General features: G+C 57.1%; 1 protein-coding gene across 2 annotated transcripts; it reads left to right on the top strand.

The window, feature by feature from the left end:
- The first annotated feature begins 2,720 nt into the window (after positions 1 to 2,720).
- On the top strand, positions 2,721 to 14,541 carry ZNF467 (zinc finger protein 467). Of its 2 annotated transcripts, none has more exons than XM_055421476.2 (5): positions 2,721 to 2,908; positions 4,720 to 4,795; positions 5,869 to 5,985; positions 6,704 to 6,817; positions 9,571 to 14,541. In XM_055421476.2, exons 2-5 carry the CDS (start codon positions 4,762 to 4,764, stop codon positions 11,076 to 11,078), a joined length of 1,773 nt encoding a protein of 590 aa, XP_055277451.2. In that variant the 5' UTR covers positions 2,721 to 2,908; positions 4,720 to 4,761; the 3' UTR covers positions 11,079 to 14,541. The 2 variants fall into 2 exon arrangements, with proteins under 2 accessions (XP_055277451.2, XP_055277452.2); XM_055421477.2 differs by lacking the exon at positions 2,721 to 2,908 and adding an exon at positions 4,082 to 4,404.
- Positions 14,542 to 18,478: the final 3,937 nt, after the last annotated feature.

Here is an 18,478-nt window from a genome sequence, read left to right as displayed (position 1 = left end):
TATCTCAGCCCTGTGCCCCAGAGCACCAGCTGCCCAGAAACAGATTGGACCTGCCTACACACGGCACGGTTCCCTCCGATGCCAGCTCTCCCTGGAAACAGTGCCCTTCCTGGGGTGTGTGTGTGTAATAAGGGGGATCCACGTGTGTGTGTGTGTTTAATGAAGGGCCACAGCCAGACACTCTGGGCCTCTGATAGCCCACACTCTCAGGCCCTACCGCCAACTACTGTAGACATGGACAAACCACACTCTTTCTGGGCCTCAGTTTCCTTACAAGTAAAATCCTCAGGGCCTCCAGGAAATCATGGGGGTGGGACAGGGGTTCCATGAATACTTTGAAATTGTGTGTGTGCGTGCTTTTCTGATGACAGTTCCATAACTTCTATTAGATTCTCAAGGGGAGCCATGACCCCACACCAGGGTTGAGTCACAAGGTCACGGCCTTCTGGCCCTCAAGTCCAGAGGATCTGAGCCTCTCCCCTGTCCCTTTTCTGTATCTCCTGCCCCTCACAACCCCACGAACCAGGCACTCCAGAAACGAGGGTCAGTGAGCAGAAGGAACGGGGTTTCCAGGGTGGTTGGATTGTTTGGGGCCAGGGGTCCCTCTGTGCAGTCTGACTTCTTACTGAGGGTGATGACGTGTGGCCAGCTGGGTCCACCCTGGTCCCCTAGGGTTCGTGGGATCCAGAACCAGGAAGCTCAGGCAGGGCAATAACAGCCAGCCTCAAAGAAGAGTGCTTGATGTAGGAAGCGGGGATGGCAGGAGGCAGAAGGGCCCTGGAGACAGCTCTCCCAGCCCTGGGGGCCAGGCAACCGGATGGAATAATCTGGAATAATTGGAGAATCCGGTTAGAAGCCAGCAGCAGCTCGCTCCCCAGGGGAATCCTGGTTACATCCTGGTTACAGGTCCCCAGGGAGATCCTGGTTACATCCTGGTTACCGGTTACCAGCTCCCAGGACACCCAGGCCAAAATGTGGCCTGGGCCTGGTATCCTATAACCCTCCAGCCCCCAAGCCTGATGTGCCTGACTCCAAACATCCCACACAGTCACCGCACTCGTGGGGGTTGTGTGTGCGTGGTGGTGGGACGAGGAGGTGGCTCCCAGGAACCAGAGCCGTGGCAGGCATTCTTCTGGGGCAAGAGGGAGTGCAGTGAATCTCTCCAGGAGCTCCTGGATGGGGTCTCTGGAAAGGTCCCAGGTCAGGCCCTGGACACCCAGCTGTCCACAGCTCTCACACACGCATACATGGACACACCCTCTGGCACCTCACGCGCTCACACTTCACTGCAGGTGTTACCAGGACACACACAGGTGCTCTGGCCCCGCACAGGCACACAGCGAGTGCTCTGTTCCCAGGGCCATCCTGCAGTCTATCGAGCAGGCCTGGCACTGCTGGCTGAAGCAGTGCATCCAGAAGGGAAGGTAGAAGGGCCCTTCACAGCCCGGGAACCCTGTGCTCCTCCAGGTACCCCCTGTCCCTGCCCTCATCCTAGACATCAAGAAACACTGGTGTGGGCCTGCGGCTCGCTGTGACTTTCTGTCCCCTAGGATCCCCTCTGGGTGATGTGGTGGGGACAGTCAGGGGAACCTGCTCTTTGCTCCAGGAGCCAACCTCCCTCCCCATGCCCTGCTCTAGGGAACCGGAGGAGACTGGAGAAGGAGGTTAGGGAGGGAGGCCTGGAAGAACCAGCCCACAGTTTAGATGGAGGAGGATGAGATATGGGGAGCTTTCAGGGACTGGGGTGTCCCAGTGGCAAGGCTGCAGACAAACATCACAGCCGGGACCTCTGAGGGTTGAGGACCCTGAGGGCAGGGACCTCTGAGGGTTGAGGGCATCCCTCCAGCCGGCCAGGAGGCTCTGGCCCATCATGCCCAGGGGACTACCTACCCCGCCCCCTGGGGAGGCAGGGGCTCCCCAGTATAATGCCCTGGCTATCTTCAGGCCTTCACACCGCGAGACTCCGGCCAAACCCCTGAACCTCCCCCCACCCCCAGCCCTTCCTTGTCCCAGGTGACCTAATTGGGAGCCCTGACCCTCATTTCCACTCCGAAGGTCAAGTGCTTCGCCGGCACCGGAGCCAGCGCCTGGTCTCCTTCGGGCTCACCTCGCGGCCCGAGGGACCTTGGGGTGGGGGTGGGGGGAGCGGGTACGAGTCGGGGTGGGTCCGAGCGGGATCCGCTGGTGAGCCGGACAGGGCCGGAGCCTCCCAGACCGACCCCACTGACCCACAGTCAAGGGGACTCGATCCCCAACGCCGCCGGAACACAGCGAACGCACACACACTCCTGGCGGGGCCTCGCGATTCAAAGACCGCAGCCCAGACGCTGGCTCCCCTCCCCCGAGCAGGTCCGCTCGTCTCCCCCCAACTCCTCACCTCCTCCCCCACCCCACCCCCGACGCCCCGCGTGCCACCTTCCCCGGGCTCCTCCCTCCACGCCTGCCAGCGCCCTCCCTCGCCGCCCCAGTGCCCGTCCTCCCCTCCCTCCTCCCCTCCCCATCCCTCTCCCCCACCCCTTCCCTTCTCTTCCCTTCCCTTCCCTCCCCTCCCCGCTCCTGCGTTCCCACTTTCCGGCACCGACCGCGGGCCGTCGTTGGTCCAGACCGTCACCTGCCCGCCGGGACGCCGCTGGGCACCCCCTCCTCCCCCAGGGCGCCCGGTCCCTGACCCGCCTCCCCTCTCCCCTCCTCCCCCGCCCCCCGCCGCTCCCCTGCTCCCTCTCCCTCCGCGTCTCCTCCTCCCCCCCTCCCCGCGAAGTTTCGGGGCTGTCAGTCTGTCAAGTCTCCGGGGCCGTCCGCACCCGAGCTGCAGAGCCCGCGAGGGGGAGCAGGAGAACCGGGCGCCCGGGCCGGGGCCTCGTCGGGGCCGGTCCCCGCCGCACCCGCAGCCGCCGCCCGCGCCGCGCAGGTGACAGCCCCCGGGGTGCGGGTGCCGAGAGCGCGGGGTGGGGGGGCGGCTGGGAAAGGGGGGCCCCGAGGGCATAGGAGGGGCGGGGGCCGGGGGAGAGCTGGGTGTTGGGACGGGGGAGGAGGAGGGCCCGGCTGGGGTGGGAGGTCAGGGCTCGGGGAGAGCGGAGAGACCGGCCCGGAGGGCTGGGCGGGCGCCGGGGGCCGGGGGCCGCGGGCCGCGTAGGGGTCCATGGTGGGGGCGGGTGGGAGGCCCTCGAGGAGAGGAGGGAAGGGCTCAGGGGAGGGGGCCCGGGGGAGGCGCGGGGACCCGGCGTTCGGGAGGGGCGCGAGAAGGGCGCTGACAGGTGAGCCCGGGAGCCCGGAGCGGCGGGAGCGAGGTCCGGGCGGAGGGGCCGGGGCGGGAGGGGTCCCTGGGCAAGGGGGGTAAAACTTGAGAAGTCGGCGGGAGCAAAAAAATGGGGCAGGGGGCCACCGAGCGGGAGGGGAGGGGACGCGGAGGTGGGCTGGGAGGCCGGGCACAGCGGCCGGAGTGAGCCGCCCAGCCGCAGACCCCGAGGTTTGGGCTGGGGGTGGCCAGAGAAGGAGTGGGGGGGCTCGGGGAGCGGACGGGGAGGGGCGGGGAGGAGCCGTTCTGGGGAGTGGGGCTCCGGAGGGAAGGGAAGCGAGAGGCTGCCGGGGAGGCGGAGGGGGAAGGGAGACGGGGCCTCGGAGGGGGAGGGAACCGAGGTGAAGAGAGGCGAGGAGAAGGAAGGGAAGCCGGGGTGGGGGAGGAGAGGGACGGGGAGGGGAGGAAGGAAAAGAGGAGGGGAAGGAAGGGAGGGGGTGTGCGATCGGGAGGGGCGAGGAGGCGGGGGTGGGCAGGGAGAGCCCGGAGCGGTGAGGGAGGCGGCCCCGGGGAGGGGGAGGGGAGCGCCCCGGCGGAGGGTCGGGGGGCGGTGGCCGCGGAGCGCGGACCGGAGCCGGGCCGGGAGGGGTGGAGCCGGCGGGCTGTGGGCAGGGGCGGGGCCTGGGGCGGAGCCGGGGAGCCAGCCAGCTCCGGTGGGGAGAGAGGGCGGAAGGCGGAGGGCGAGGGAGAGGGGAGGGGTGCAGGGACCGCTGCCAGAGAGGCTGTTGGGGGTGGGGTGGGGAGGGGAGTCTGCTGGGGGATGGGCAGGGCAGCCGCAGGACCCAGAGCCGCTGTGGTGGCTTTGAGGGTGGGTGTCCGGGCCTCGGAAAACCCCGCGGGGGAGGGGCGATGGTCTTGAGGTCGGGTCCTGGGGTGATGCTGTCAAGAGCTGCCTCCGGGGAGGACCCTCCTCCGAGGGCCTCCCCAGCTCGTGGCCCCAAGCAGTTATACCTCCGGCCCGCCCCCCCCCACCCCAGCCTGGCTCCTGTTTCACCAGCTCCAGCGATGACAGCTGGAGGGCCGAGGAGTCGAAGTTCCCTGCTCCCCACCACTGGTCTCCCACCCTCCACCCTCTCCCCAGAGAGTCGGTTGATTCCTGACACCCCCAGGCAAGGGCCCTGGGGAGGAGGGGGGTGGGGAGCGCTGATGGGCGGGTGCTGGACCCCAGTGACCTGCAGGTGAGGGTGAGAAGCTGATTTCCAGGGCTGACCCCGAGCTTAGCTTGTAGAAATGGCTTCAGCGCTTCTCCTCACCTTCAGAGGCATCTGCTTTCTGAAATCTATGGTCCCTCAACTCCCTCACCATCCCTGAGGACATCCCCTTCAGAACCCCTGGGGCTAGCTGATGGGAAGAGGTTGGGCAGAGCCAGGGCCCAGGTGGAAGCTGCAGAGGAGAATCTGAACAAGGATGTATGTTCTCCTTAGGGTCTGTGGCCGGATCCCCCGGAGGAGACACCCTGGGTTGCCATGAGAGAGACCTTGGAGGCCCTCAGCTCGCTGGGTGAGCCGGCAGAACTGGAGGAACCTGGGTGGGGGGCAGGGGAGTAGGAGGCTTCAAGGGCATACCATGCCTGTTGTTCAGTTGCCCAGTCGGGTCTGACTCTTTGCGACACCATGGACTGCAGCACACCAGGCCTCCCTGTCCCTCACCATCTCCCGGAAGTTTGCCCAGGTTCATGTCCATTGCACCAGAGATGGCCCTTCACGGATCACTGCGTTGTCGTGGCAAAGGGGCTTGCATAACACAATGAAGCTATTAGCCATGCCCTGCAGGGCCACCCAAGACGGATGGGTCATAGTGGAGAGTTCTGACAAAATGTGATCCACTGGAGGAGGGAATGGCAAACCACCCCAGTATACTTGCCATGAGAACTTCATGAACTGTATAAAAAGTTACCAGGCCTGCTGCTTCCCTAATTCAGACCGTAGAGCATCCCCAGGCGGCTGTGACCCTGATACCTCTGAGACCCTGGGGGCCTTTAGGGCAGCATCCTTTCTGGTTTCATCACAAAATGCCTGCCTGGTCCATGCTGGAGGTTGTGCTAGTACTAACAGAACACCAGGATAGTTAAATCTATTCTCTCTCTAAATCTATTCATCTCTATCCTTGATTTGATGTAAAGTAGCTAAGGTTGCGGAGAAGGCAATGGCAAGCCCCTCCAGTACTCTTGCCTGGAAAATCCCATGGACAGAGGAGCCTGGGGTCGCTACTAGTCGGACGAGACTGAGCGACTGCACTTTCACTTTTCACTTTCACACACTGGAGAAGGAAATGGCAACCCACTCCAGTGTTCTTGCCTGGAGAATCCCAGGGATGGCGGAACCTGGTGGGCTGCCATCTACGGGGTCACACAGAGTCGGACACGACTGAAGTGACCTAGCAGCAGCAGCTAAGGTTGATATTTGGTCAGGCTGCTGGGGAAGCTGGTTGTCCCTTGTCCGTGCTGGTTAGAGACCTTGCTTTCCTTAACCCCCAGGGAAAACTTTCGGAATGGGAAGGGGAAGAGCCACCGTCTTGGATCATCTCTTCTGTACAACATGCTTGACTTGCACCCATCCTTTTGCCTTTAACAGGACTCTCTGTGGGACAGCCGGAGATGACCCCCCAAAGTGAGCCTGGGGAACGGTCCCACCATGCCCAGGAGCGGATGTCTCCTCCCCGGGAAGAGAGAGTGCTGGGTACATGCTCAGGTAAGTGGGGAGCACAGAAGCTGGCTCAGGATGGAGTCTTCCTTCCTTTGTTCGTCAAGTATTTGTTAAGCACCTACTAAGTGCCCCCACGCTATTCTAGATACTAGGGATACCTCGGTGACCAAGGAGATGAAAGATCCCTGCCTTCCAGGAGCTTAATCCTAGTGAGGGCAGAGGACTAGCAGACAACAAATGTAGGAATAAATGCACTTATAACCTGGGTTGGAAGAGGCTTTGCGGGTGGGGCAGGTGGGAGGATCGAATAGAGGGGTGAGGGTCAGCCTCATCGGGAAAGTAAGATTGAAAGAGGTGGCTAAGCAGATACAGGGAGAAGCAGCCTAAAGCAGGCATGGACCTGGCCTTCTGACAGCCCCCTCTTCTCCAGTGATTTGCCTGGAAACTGGGGCCCATCTGGTAGCTAGGAAGTCCCCATCTCTCCTCCTAGGGCCTCTTGGAAGCCTCAGGACAGGGAGCACTCTTGCTTCCACTCTCTTACACACCCACATTTCAGAAGCCCCTCACACTTGTGGCTCTTGCAACCTGCACGGCCTGGGGCGGCTGGGAATTCAGCCCCTGCAGGTTTGATATGGCACCACTCCTGCCTGTGGGGCTGGGGCCAGGGCCGGGGTTTCAGAAGCCCCTGCCTCCTGGCACCAGGGGGGACCTCTCTCCATCTCTGGTGTCTGCAGCATTCTTGAGGTAGCCTGTTCTCTGCCAGGGCGCGAGGCCCCCAGACCGGAGAAAGGTGCCCCCACGGAACAAGCCGAAGCTCCCTGCAGAGGAGGCCAGGTGTGTGCACCACACAAGCCTGAGCCCACGGGCTCCTGCCCAGGTGAGTCTTCCCAGCAGTCCATCCCACCTGGGGGCCAGGCGGAGGGAACAGGGGTGTGCGGGCATCATGTAAAAAGAAAGCCACCCCAGGGCCTTCCAACCCAAGATGAATCAGGCCCTGCCACCTTTCTGCTGTAGAGCTTCAGCACCCAGCAGGAATTCTGCATCCACAGACAACAGGAATCAGAGAGGCTAGTCACCAAAGAGAAATACACTCTCACTTCAACATCTTCCAGAAGTCTTACCTTCCCATTCTGTCTCCCCCAGTCAATGTTCACACCTGTTGACAGCTTGAATATGATTCCCACAAAGACACGTGGTATCGATCAACCTTTAATTGTCTATCCCCAGACCTGCTCCCTCCCCCAAATCTCCACCGACCTTGGTGCTACCCAGATGAACTGTTGTATTTGATGCATCTCCCCCATATCCATGGTGATCAAACAGTTGGTTCTCTCTGCACAATCCTATCCAGCACTTCCTTCCACCACCACCAGCCTTATCATCTCTTGCCTGAGTGATGTCACCTATTCCACAAGAGCTTATTTGGTTCCCACTCGGGCTAGGCTGTTTTAGGTAGAGCAGAAAGAGATGGGCTGTAGAGTGACGTGGTCCTGGGTTCGAATCCCTGCTCCACGTTTTCATAGCGGAGTGATCTTGGATAGGCTACAGGAGCCTCCGTTGGTGTACAAGGAAGAAGGGTGACCTCTGCACAGGGGTTTGGGTGAAGGTTTGTGAGAGTGCCTCATCTCCAGCTGGCTCTCAGTACATGATGGCAATCCTCACGCTCTCTGCCCTCCAGATACTGAAATCTGATACCAATATGAGCTAGAAGAAAGAATGAAAAGAACAAATAACGATAAAGCCATGTCACAGGGAAGTGTAGAAGAGTCAGCTGTGTTTATATGAGACCCTCACGCATTGGATTTGTCAAAGCTTTTGTTGATTTGTGCTCCATGTTTAGAGAGGTGTGGACTTCAACTCGGATGAGGCTGGGGTGGAGGATGGGAAGACATCCTTGGCTGACTTAGAAGTAGGCAAGTTGACATATTAATAACTGGGGTTATAGGAGACCAGCTTGCCTGAAGTGAGGGGTTTATGCCTGGGAGTATTAAGAGTTGCACTGGGTTGGGGTGAGTCTCAGATGCAGCTAGAACAGACTTTATCTTCTAAAATAATGGGGAGCTATTGATGGTTCTTTGGTAGCAAAGTTGCACAAAGAAAATGAAAGTGATAGGCCAGTATGATAAAGATCTGTTTGAAACGGATGGATGGATCGGTCAAAGAAACCGGGAGGAAATCTAGCTGTGATAATTCAAGCCCAGGCTATTGCAGACTTTTAGAGCCAGACAGGAAGTCCAATCAGCTGGTTCCAAGGCTCTCAAACAAGAATCACTTTGGGAGCTTGAAAGAAAGGGAACAGATTCATGGGCCTGGGTCCCCTAGATGCACTTAGTGAAAGTTCCCCAGGAGATTATGACATGGCACCAGATTTAGGCACCATGAACCAGTCCGTTGCTTACGCCTAAGCAAGCTAACAAACTCAACTCAATCTCTTTGAATTCAATTTTCTTTAAGTGACTCAACTGTGGTCACACTGCTGCTTAGTGGCACAGAAAAACCCAAATGGACCCTCCTAGTCTGGGTCCTGAACTCCTTCCTCTTGGCTGGGTCATCTCAGTGCCCAAGAAGGGCAGAGCACCAGGTGAACCTGTATCAAACGTGCTTCCCCCAGAGGGCCCTCCCTGTGTCTCCAGAGGTTGGCACCATCCATTGGTTCCCCATGTCCCGTAAGCTCAACCCTCTTCTTAAACCGGGATTTCCCACCTGACCCTAGAAGTCAAAGGGAGTAGGAGCAGCGGGGAGCCTTTGAGAAACCACAGGAAGGAACGCAAAGGTCTCTGGTCACTGGCAAGGAGTTAGAAGATCCCCTGGAGAAGGGAATGGCAACCCAGTCCAGTATTCTTGTCTGGAGACTCCCACGGACAGAGGGGCCTGGCGGGCTATACAGTCCCTGGGGTCACAAAGAGTCGGACACAACTGAGTGACTAACGCGGAAGCAAGGTGAGTGTCAAGGCCAGCGCACAGGAGGAGGCTGTAGACTTCTACCGAGGGCAGCAGAGGAGATCCAGGAAGGTGGGGTGTTTGCTGATAAGCCTGCTGAGCTGCAGTCGATTCACAGGGCACAAAGAGGAGTTGCTCCTCTGGTCTGCAGATGGGAGACCGTGGTTCCAGAAAGGAGTGGGCTGGACAGCAAGATGGGGGTGACCCCCCTTCCCGTGGGCCTCTGAGCCCTCAGAGTGAAAGCTGAAGACTGAACCCTGAGTGAGGGTAAGGGGTGCCCACCGTAGAGGCAGGGTCTCGTTGAGGAGGCAGGCAAGTCAAGGAGAAAGCGCCCGCTGGCTTGGAGAGACCGGGAGGAGGACTTCGGGTGATTCTCCGATTTGGACATTCCCAGGAACTTTCCAGTGGAAGGAGCAGGGGCTAGGCTTAGGGGCTCCAGGAAGTGGTGGTCCTATTGGCAAACAAACGGATAAGGTGAAAGTCAGTCCACTCTTTGCGACCCCCATGGACTATACAGTCTGTGGAATTCTCCAGGCTTGAATACTGGAGTGGGTAGCCTTTCCCTTCTCCAGGGGAATCTTCCCAACCCAGGGATTGAACCCAGGTGTACTGTATTGCCGACGGGCGCGTTCTTTACCAGCTGAGCACAAACGTGGCGTTTAACAGACTCGCCTTGTTTTGCCCTTTCAGGGGAAGAGTGGATGATTCGGAAAGTGAAGGTAGAGGAGGAGGAGGATCGGGAGGCCCAGGACGAGGCGGAATGGCCCCAGCATCTGGCATTACGCCCCAGCCCCTTTCCCCCGCCTGACCTGGGGTCTCTGGCCGCCGCGTATAAGCTGGAGCCGGGGGCCCCAGGGACACTGGGTGGGCTCGCGCTGGCCGGCTGGGTCCCGACCGCCTCGGAGAAGCCCTACGGCTGCGGGGAGTGCGAGCGCCGGTTCCGGGACCAGCTGACCCTGCGGCTACACCAGCGGCTGCACCGCGGCGAGGGCCCGTGCGCCTGCCCCGACTGCGGCCGCAGCTTCACGCAGCGCGCGCACCTGCTGCTGCACCAACGCAGCCACCGCGGCGAGCGGCCCTTCCCCTGTTCCGAGTGCGACAAGCGCTTCAGCAAGAAGGCGCACCTGACCCGCCACCTGCGCACGCACACGGGCGAGCGGCCCTACCCGTGCGCCGAGTGCGGCAAGCGCTTCAGCCAGAAGATCCACCTGGGCTCGCACCAGAAGACGCACACGGGCGAGCGGCCCTTCCCCTGCCCCGAGTGCGAGAAGCGCTTTCGCAAAAAGACGCACCTGATCCGCCACCAGCGCATCCACACGGGCGAGCGGCCCTACCAGTGCGCGCAGTGCGCCCGCAGCTTCACGCACAAGCAGCACCTGGTGCGGCACCAGGGGGTGCACGCGGCGGCCGGCCGCGCGCCGCCCGCTCCCGACACGCCGGCCTCGCCCTCGTCCCCTGCCCCGTCCCCCGCCGCCTCGGCTCCCGGACCCAAGCCTTTCTCCTGCTCCCACTGCGGCCTGAGCTTCGGCTGGAAGAAGAACCTCGCCACGCACCAGCGCCTGCACAGCGGCGAGGGGCGCCCTTTCGGGTGCGATGAGTGCGCGCTGGGCGCCCCTGTGGACCCCGCGGCCCCCGAGCCCTTGGCCTGCGCGCCCCGAGGCACTCCGGCGCTCCCGGGCACTCCGGCCGGCGAGCGGCCCTTCCTCTGCCCCGAGTGCGGGCGCAGCTTCGCCCACGGGCAGCACCTGGCGCGACACCGGCGGGTGCACACGGGCGAGCGGCCCTTCGCCTGCGCGCAGTGTGGCCGCCGCTTCGGCTCGCGGCCCAACCTGGTGGCCCACTCCAGGGCCCACAGCGGCGCCAGGCCCTTCGCCTGCGCGCAGTGCGGCCGCCGCTTCAGCCGCAAGTCGCACCTGGGCCGCCACCAGGCGGTGCACACGGGCAGTCGGCCCCACGCCTGCGCCGTGTGCGCCCGCAGCTTCAGCTCCAAGACCAACCTGGTCCGCCACCAGGCGGTGCACACCGGCTCCCGCCCCTTCCCCTGCCCGCAGTGCGGCAAGAGCTTCAGCCGCAAGACCCATCTGGTGCGGCACCAGCGCGTCCATGGAGGAGCAGCCCACCCGGCCTCCGGATCTGACCTCTCGAGCCCCTCCTGGCCCACGCCCACCGACGTGACCGCACCCGCGCTCTTCTTCTGAGCTTCGTTCTAGACCCGACCCGGCCTTTCCCTTCTTTTGCTCCCTGGTTCCAGAGGCCCATGCCGGACACCTCCTGGGCACCGTGGCCTGGATTGCCCGTGGCCATTTTCCTCTGTTCTCCATCCTGCTGGGGAAAAGCCTGGAAAGGATACCTGGCTTTGACCTTCTGTGTCAGACAGGGCTAAGAGTAAACCCTTGATGGGAACAGTTTAGGCCTGAGTCCTTGGAAATCTCCCACTAAGAGACCCCACGGAAAAGATGACGTTTCCTGGACCACTCCCGACCGAGGACTGAGTCAAGAACCTCTACAGGGCAGGGAAAGAAAGGCGATCTGTGCACTGAAAGTTTCATTAAAATTACAATCGGAAGGTTCTGGGGCTGTGGAATGAGTTGGGGATGGAACCCCTGACTTTTCTCATCCACCCTTTTCTACCTTACTCCACACACAGACACTCCTTCCCATCCTATCTGGGTAAGTTCAATTTAGCCAGCTGCCAATAATGGGCTTTCTCAAATCAAAACATGATGCAGCTAATTGCTGAATCGCTCTCTTGCTTCCTGACCTTAGCTCAAATCTGACAAGGAAGAAGCATCAGTATACATTTCTCGTACCGGGGGTCGAAGGCTAAACTGTAGAGAAGACGAAGAGAGGGAGCTGGGTGCCCCTGGCCATTCCCTTGGAGACACGGTGCCACTGAAGGCTCTGGAGCTCCAGGGCTCTGCCTGGGTTTGCAGCTTTCCCAAGGGGATCTCAGAACAGCAGCCCCACATGCCACTCTGCCTGGCAGCAGGGGGAAGGACATGAGTGACAGATGAAGGTTCCTGTAAGTTCTCTTTATGATGGTGGCTTGATCCAGACATCTCTAGCTGAGCTGCCCCAGCTGAGGCCGACAGGAGAGCTGAGTGACCGGGAGGGTTAGGATGATGGGGGAACGTGTTGAACTTGGAGTGAGAAGTCCTACACTTGACCTTTCTTCAGTCTCTTTAGGACTTGGAGCAGAGCCCTTCATTTTCCTGGGTCTCTGCTTTCTCATTATAGTAAGATTGTTGATGTTGTTGAGGGCTGAGGCTTTTTTCCAGTTCTAATGTCACAATCAGCAAGGTAGCACTGGTGGTAAAGAATCTGCCTACCAACGCAGGAGACAGGAGACATGGGTTCGATTCTCGTCTAGGGAAGACACCCTGGAGGAGGAATGGCAACCCACTCCAGTACTCTTGCCTGGAAAATCCCATGGAGAGAGGAGCCTGGTGGGCTACAGTCTATAGGGTCACAAAGAAGCAACTTAGCAAAAAGGTTTCAGAATAACCCTAGCAAATATTTACTGGATGCCAACATTGTGCCAGAGGATGAGATGGTTGGATGGCATCACCGACTCGGTGGGCATGAGTTTGAGCAAGCTCCGGGAGTTGGTGATGGACAGGGAAGCCTGGCGTGTTGCAGTGTGTGGGGTCCCTAAGAGTCTTACACGACTGAAGTGAACTACATTGTGCCAAGTCCTGCACTAGGCTTGGGCAACAATAGTAAGCAAGACAGACAGGCCCTGCCCTCACAGACATTACAGGAAATAGGAGGACTGTGGGGCTAGGGCCAGCACAGAGGGCTTTGCGAGCGGGGCCCAAAATCTAGGAAAAGTCAGGGGAGGTTCACAGGTTGAAGACACCTCTAGAGTGAGCCCTGAAGGACGGGCACACACAGCAAGTGACTAACTCCTCCTCCTGGTCCTTTTCTTGGGTTCCCACCTCCTTCCTATCCCGGTCTTGTAACTCCAGTTGTTTTAAATATGCAAGACGTGGGAGACCTTAGGTGGAAGCTAGCCACACAGACCGGAGAAGGCAATGGCACCCCATTCCAGTACTCTTGCTGGAAAATCCCATGGACGGAGGAGCCTGGTAGGCTGCAACCCATGGGGTCGCTAAGAGTCGGACACGACTGAGTGACTTCACTTTCACTTTTCACTTTCATGCATTAGAGAAGGAAATGGCAACCCACTCCAGTGTTCTTGCCTGGAGAATCCCAGGGACGGGGGAGCCTGGTGGGCTGCCATCTATGGGGTCGCACAGAGTCGGACACGACTGAAGTGACTTAGCAGCAGCCGCACAGACATTCTGATGACTGTTGTGCTGGGGAAGGTGGAGAAAGGTGAAGAACCAGGCTGCCCTCCCGGGTCAGAGCACAGTGGTGAACAGACTGCAGCTCCTCACACCTGCCTGGGGCTTTGAGACCATTTCTACGGCTCAGAGGGCTCCTTCAAGCATCCACACCAGTGAAGAGGCATCCACCATTCCTAACTTGTTGCCTTCCCACTTTGGTCAGAGAAGGAGCCAACCTGCTGTGCTTTAAATATGGTTTCCCCCAGTATCTGAAAGTAGAGCGTTCTTGTGAAATACAGCCAAAATTCACAATAACTACCATTATTACCCCATTTTATGGATGTGGAAACTGAGTACAGAGCAATTAGGCCATTTGAACAAGGTCATTCCTTCCTTCTATCATTCAGCAATCATGCATTGAGTACATGCTTGTGTGTCTAGCATTGTGAGACGCTGGAAATAGAAATACTCATTATAAGCTGTGTTCAGTACTTACTCTTCGCTAAGTAAAAGTGTACTTAGTGTACTAAAGCCCTAAGTGAATCAAGGGCTTTACAAGTGTTGCCCTGTTTTTCTTCCCACTACCCTGTGAGTGGGCATCCTGGTCCTTGGTCAAGTTTTTCTCATGAGGTAAAAGAAGCTCAGAGAGTCCAAATAACTTGCACAAGTGACACAGAGAATGTGATGAAAGCAATGCAGTGGTTTGCTTCGAGAGCCTGTGCTTTAAAAAAAAAAAAAATGGGGGCAACTTCCCTGGTGGTCCAGATGGCTCAGGAGGTAAAAAAAATCTGCTGGCACTGTGGGAAACCGAGGTTTAATCCCTGGATTGGTAAGATCCCCGGGAGAGGAAATGGCTACCCACGCCAGCATTCTTGCCTGGAGAATCCCACGGGAGAGGAGCTTGGTGGGCTACAGTCCACAGGGGCAAAGAGACAGACATGACTGAATGACTAACACTGGTGGTCTAGTGGTTAAGACTTCGCCTTCCAACATAGGAAGAAGTGAAGCCGCTCAGTCGTGTCCGACTCTTTGCGACCCTGTGGACTGTAGCCCACCAGGCTCCTCCGTCTGTGAGATTCTCCAGGCAAGAATACTGGAGTGGGTTTTCATTTCCTTCTTCAGGGGATCTTCCTGACCCAGGGATTGAACCCAGGTCTCCTGCATTGGAGGCAGACGCTTTAACTTCTGAGCCACCAGGGAAGACTCCTCCAATATAGGAAGTGTGGGTTTAATCCCTCTGGTCAGGGAGCTAAGCTCCCACATGCTTCAAGACCAAAAAATAATAATAATAACATAAATAGAAGCAATATTGTATTAATAACAAATTCAATAAAGATTTTAAAGTGATCCACATTAAAAAAAAAAGCTTTATAAAAAAGCAAATTTTATGTTCCCATCAACAGTGTACAAGGACTTCAATCGTTCCTAGCCAACACTGGCTGATTTTTGCCATTCTAACAGGTATGCAGTGACCTGTCACTGTGGTTTTGACTTTCATTCCTGTGTGTGTGTGTGTGTATGTGTGTGTGTATGTGTGTGTGTGATTTAGTCGCTAATTCATGTCTGACTCTTATGACCCCATGGACTGCAACCTGCCAGGCTCCTCTGTTCATGGGATTTTCCAGGCAAGAATACTGGAGTGGGTTGCCATTTCCTTCTCCAAGGGATCTTCCCATCCCAGGGATGGAGCCTGGGTCTCCTGTGTTGCAGGCAGACTCTTTACCAACTGACCTACAAGGGAAGCCCTTCATTCCCCTAGAGCCCGTATTTTTCAGCACCAGACTTGGCCTCCTTGCAGAGAGGTCCCTCACGTTCCTGGCCTTCAGGGCGCTCAGTGGATGGGTCTGGTGATCAGCGTGCAGGGGACTTTTACACAAAGAGCCATGGGATGAAGGTGAAGCACATGTGGAGGGTTGGGAGGGGTTTCTGCAAGGGGTGGGGGTGACTCGCTGAGACCTCACCTCCTTGGACCAGGCTGTCGGTGCCATAGTCACCTTCACCCTCCATAATAATGGGTGTCTGTCTCCTGGGAGAGGAGAAGGGGCTTCTGCCCAAGGCAGCGAACCACTTTTGGGGGCAGAGTCCTGCGAAAAAGGAGGAAGCAACTGAAAGCAAGCTCGTGTATCGGTTACAAAATGTCCCCTTTCCAGAAGTGATGGCGAATTATGGAGTCACCCGGAGGTGGGGATATGAAGGTCTGTGTAAAAGGGTGGCTGTCAGCTAGAACCAACTTGTAATTGGGACAAGAGCCTGTATCACAAGGGCTTTAGTTACACTGCCCAGCGCAGCCCATCTCCCAGCCTGGGATCTGAGAACCGCCTGACAGTGGCCTGCCCGCTGCACCCACAGAGGGGAACTTAAAAGCCAAGTCTGTGCTAGGGACTCCTTCACCAAAGACACTGTGTTTGTTTTCTGGGACTCCTGGAACCAAGCCCCACACACTGGAGGATGAAAACCTTCCTCCTCTCAGTTCTGGAGGCCAAAGTCCACAGCCAAGTTGTGGGCAGGACCGCGTTCCCTCTGAAAGTTCTGGGGTGGCTCTGTTTCAGGCCTCCCTCCCAGCTTCTGGAGTTGCTGGCAAGCCTCGCTCTGCCTCGACTCGTGGCTGCATCTGTCCAGCCACCGCCTCCTGTTCTCGCATGGCCTTCTCTCTGTCTGTCTGTGTGTCTGTCTGTGTGTGTCTCTCTTCTCTTCTTCTAAGGACCCAGTGCCAGTGGATTAGGGCCGCCCAACATCCTCACCTGAACTCAACTGCATCTGCAGAGACCCAGTTTCCAGATAAGGTCACAGTCACGGGTCCTAGGGGCAAGGACTTCAGCCTATCTCTAGGGGACACATTTCTGCCCGTCACAGGGACCTTCACAGAGATACTGTGCCAATCTGGAGGAGGAGAAACGGACACACAGGCTGGGAGGGGATGGGCTGGCTCCACCGAGGCGGGAGGGGGGCTAGGGCTGCATCAGTTCAGATCAAACTCGACTGGTCGCCAGAGCTCTTGCCTCCGGGTGACAGGCTGGGAAACAAGCTTTGGGGATGTGCAGCAGAGCGTTCAAACAGGCTAAACAATGGTAACAAAGATGTCACTTCGAGGTCCTTGACTCTACAAGTGATTTTTAAATTTATATTTTCTTACTTATCCAGCAGTAAAACAGCTTTGACATGACTGTAAACGAAGAAAAAGCACAGTTGACTTGTAGGAGACTACGGGAACAGCTGAGAACTGAGCGATCTTCCATCAAACGTGACTGTTTTGTTCAGTGTTTCTGTAAAATCTGTGTGTGCGTGCGTGTGTGTGTGCGCGTGTGCTTGCATGCATGCGCCTATTCTACAGTTTATTTGTGGGGAGATATAAGATGGAGGAGACCCATGGGGAGATGCTGCCTTGAGGGGTAAGTGGGTTTGAATGGCTAGGGGTGCAGGTCAGACAGAGGGGCTGAGATGGGAAGGTGCTTCTGGATGGCATTTTGAGGGACAGAGGATGGGCAAACTGAAGTGGGATGAACTGGTCTCCCACAGTGAACGTTTTTTCTGCCCCCTGAAAGTCAAGAACCCTCCTGGGAGCTGTGGTGGGGTGTGGCCTGTGGTCCCAGCATGGCAGACACTCTCCAGGAGGGAAGTGGTTCCCAAAGGCTGGTGGAGACCTTCACCCTGCCTCACGGTGGGGGAGACAGGTTGCTCTGCCTGAAGGGTATTTCTTTAACCAGCGACATGTCTACATTCCTATGCAGGACATCCTGTCCTTTCCTGGAGGTAGTAATTTGGGGAAATTCAGAGGCAGAACAATGTACTGTGGCCTCAGGCAGAGGAGAAACAGGGCTCTCAGAGGAAGGGGCCCCGGGGGTCCTCAGGACAAAGTATCCCTGTCAGAGGGGGCTTGACTGAAGGCTTTTAGGAAACACTCTCACAACTGCTTGACAGAGAACAGAGCTGGGGGCTAGGACGAGTGCAGCCTCCTAGCAGGGACGCTTTTGGTCAAGACCAGGACCCGGATTCGGAAAAGGCGATGGCACCCCAGTCCCGTACTCTTGCCTGGAAAATCCCATGGACGGCTGAGCCTGGTAGGCTACAGTCCATGGGGTCACTAAGAGTAGGACACGACTGAGAGACTTCGCTTTCATTTTTCCCTTTCATGCATTGGAGAAGGAAATGGCAACCCACTCCAGTGTTCTTGCCTGGAGAATCCCAGGGATGGGGGGAGCCTGGTGGGCTGCCGTCTATGGGGTCGCACAGAGTTGGACACGACTGAAGCGACTTATCTTCCATAAGGGTGGTATCATCTGCATATCTGACGTTATTGATATTTCTCCCAGCAATCTTGATTCCAGCTTGTGCTTCTTCCAGCCCAGCATTCCTCATGATGTACTCTGCATATAAGTTAAATAAGTAGGGTGACAATATACAACCTTGACGTACTCCTTTTCCTATTTGGAACCAGTCTGTTGTTCCATGTACAATTCTGACTGTTGCTTCCTGACCTGCATACAGGTTTCTCAACAGGCAGGTCAGGTGGTCTGGAATTCCCATCTCTTTCAGAATGTTCCACAGTTTATTGTGATCCACACAGTCAAAGGCTTTGACATAGTCAATGAAGCAGAAATAGATGTTTTTCTGGAACTCTCTTGCTTTCTCCATGATCTAGCAGATGTTGGCAATTTGATCTCTAGTGCCTCTGCCTTTTCTAAAACCTGCTTGAACATCTGGGAGTTCATGGTTCACATATTGCTGAAGCCTGGCTTGGAGAATTTTAAGCATTACTTTACTAGTGTGTGAAATGCAGATGACACCACCCTTATGGCAGAAAGTGAAGAGGAACTCAAAAGTCTCTCGATGAAAGTGAAAGAGGAGAGTGAAAAGGTTGGCTTGAAGCTCAACATTCAGAAAACGAAGATCATGGCATCTGGTCCCATCACTTCATGGGAAATAGATGGGGTAACAGTGGAAACAGTGTCAGGCTTTATTTTTTTGGGCTCCAAAATCACTTTGGATGCTGATTGCAGCCATGAAATTAAAAGACGCTTACTCCTTGGAAGGAAAGTTATGACCAAACTTGACAGTATATTAAAAAGCAGAGACATTACTTTGCCAACCAAGGTCCGTCTAGTCAAGGCTATGGTTTTTCCAGTGGTCATATATGGATGTGAGTTGGACTGTGAAGAAAGCTGATTGCCGAAGAATTGATGCTTTTGAACTGTGGTGCTGGAGAAGACTCTTGAGAGTCCCTTGAACTGCAAGGAGATCCAACCAGTCCATTCTAAAGGAGATCAATCCTGGGTGTTCATTGGAAGGACTGATGCTAAAGCTGAAACTCC

This window comes from Moschus berezovskii, chromosome 3 (genome assembly GCF_049115385.1).
Source record: "Moschus berezovskii isolate FMDL1 chromosome 3, NW_MosBer_1.0, whole genome shotgun sequence".
NCBI lineage: Eukaryota > Metazoa > Chordata > Mammalia > Artiodactyla > Moschidae > Moschus > Moschus berezovskii.
The sequence above is the reverse complement of the archived record's forward strand: the minus strand, read 5'-3'. Positions and strand labels throughout refer to the sequence as shown.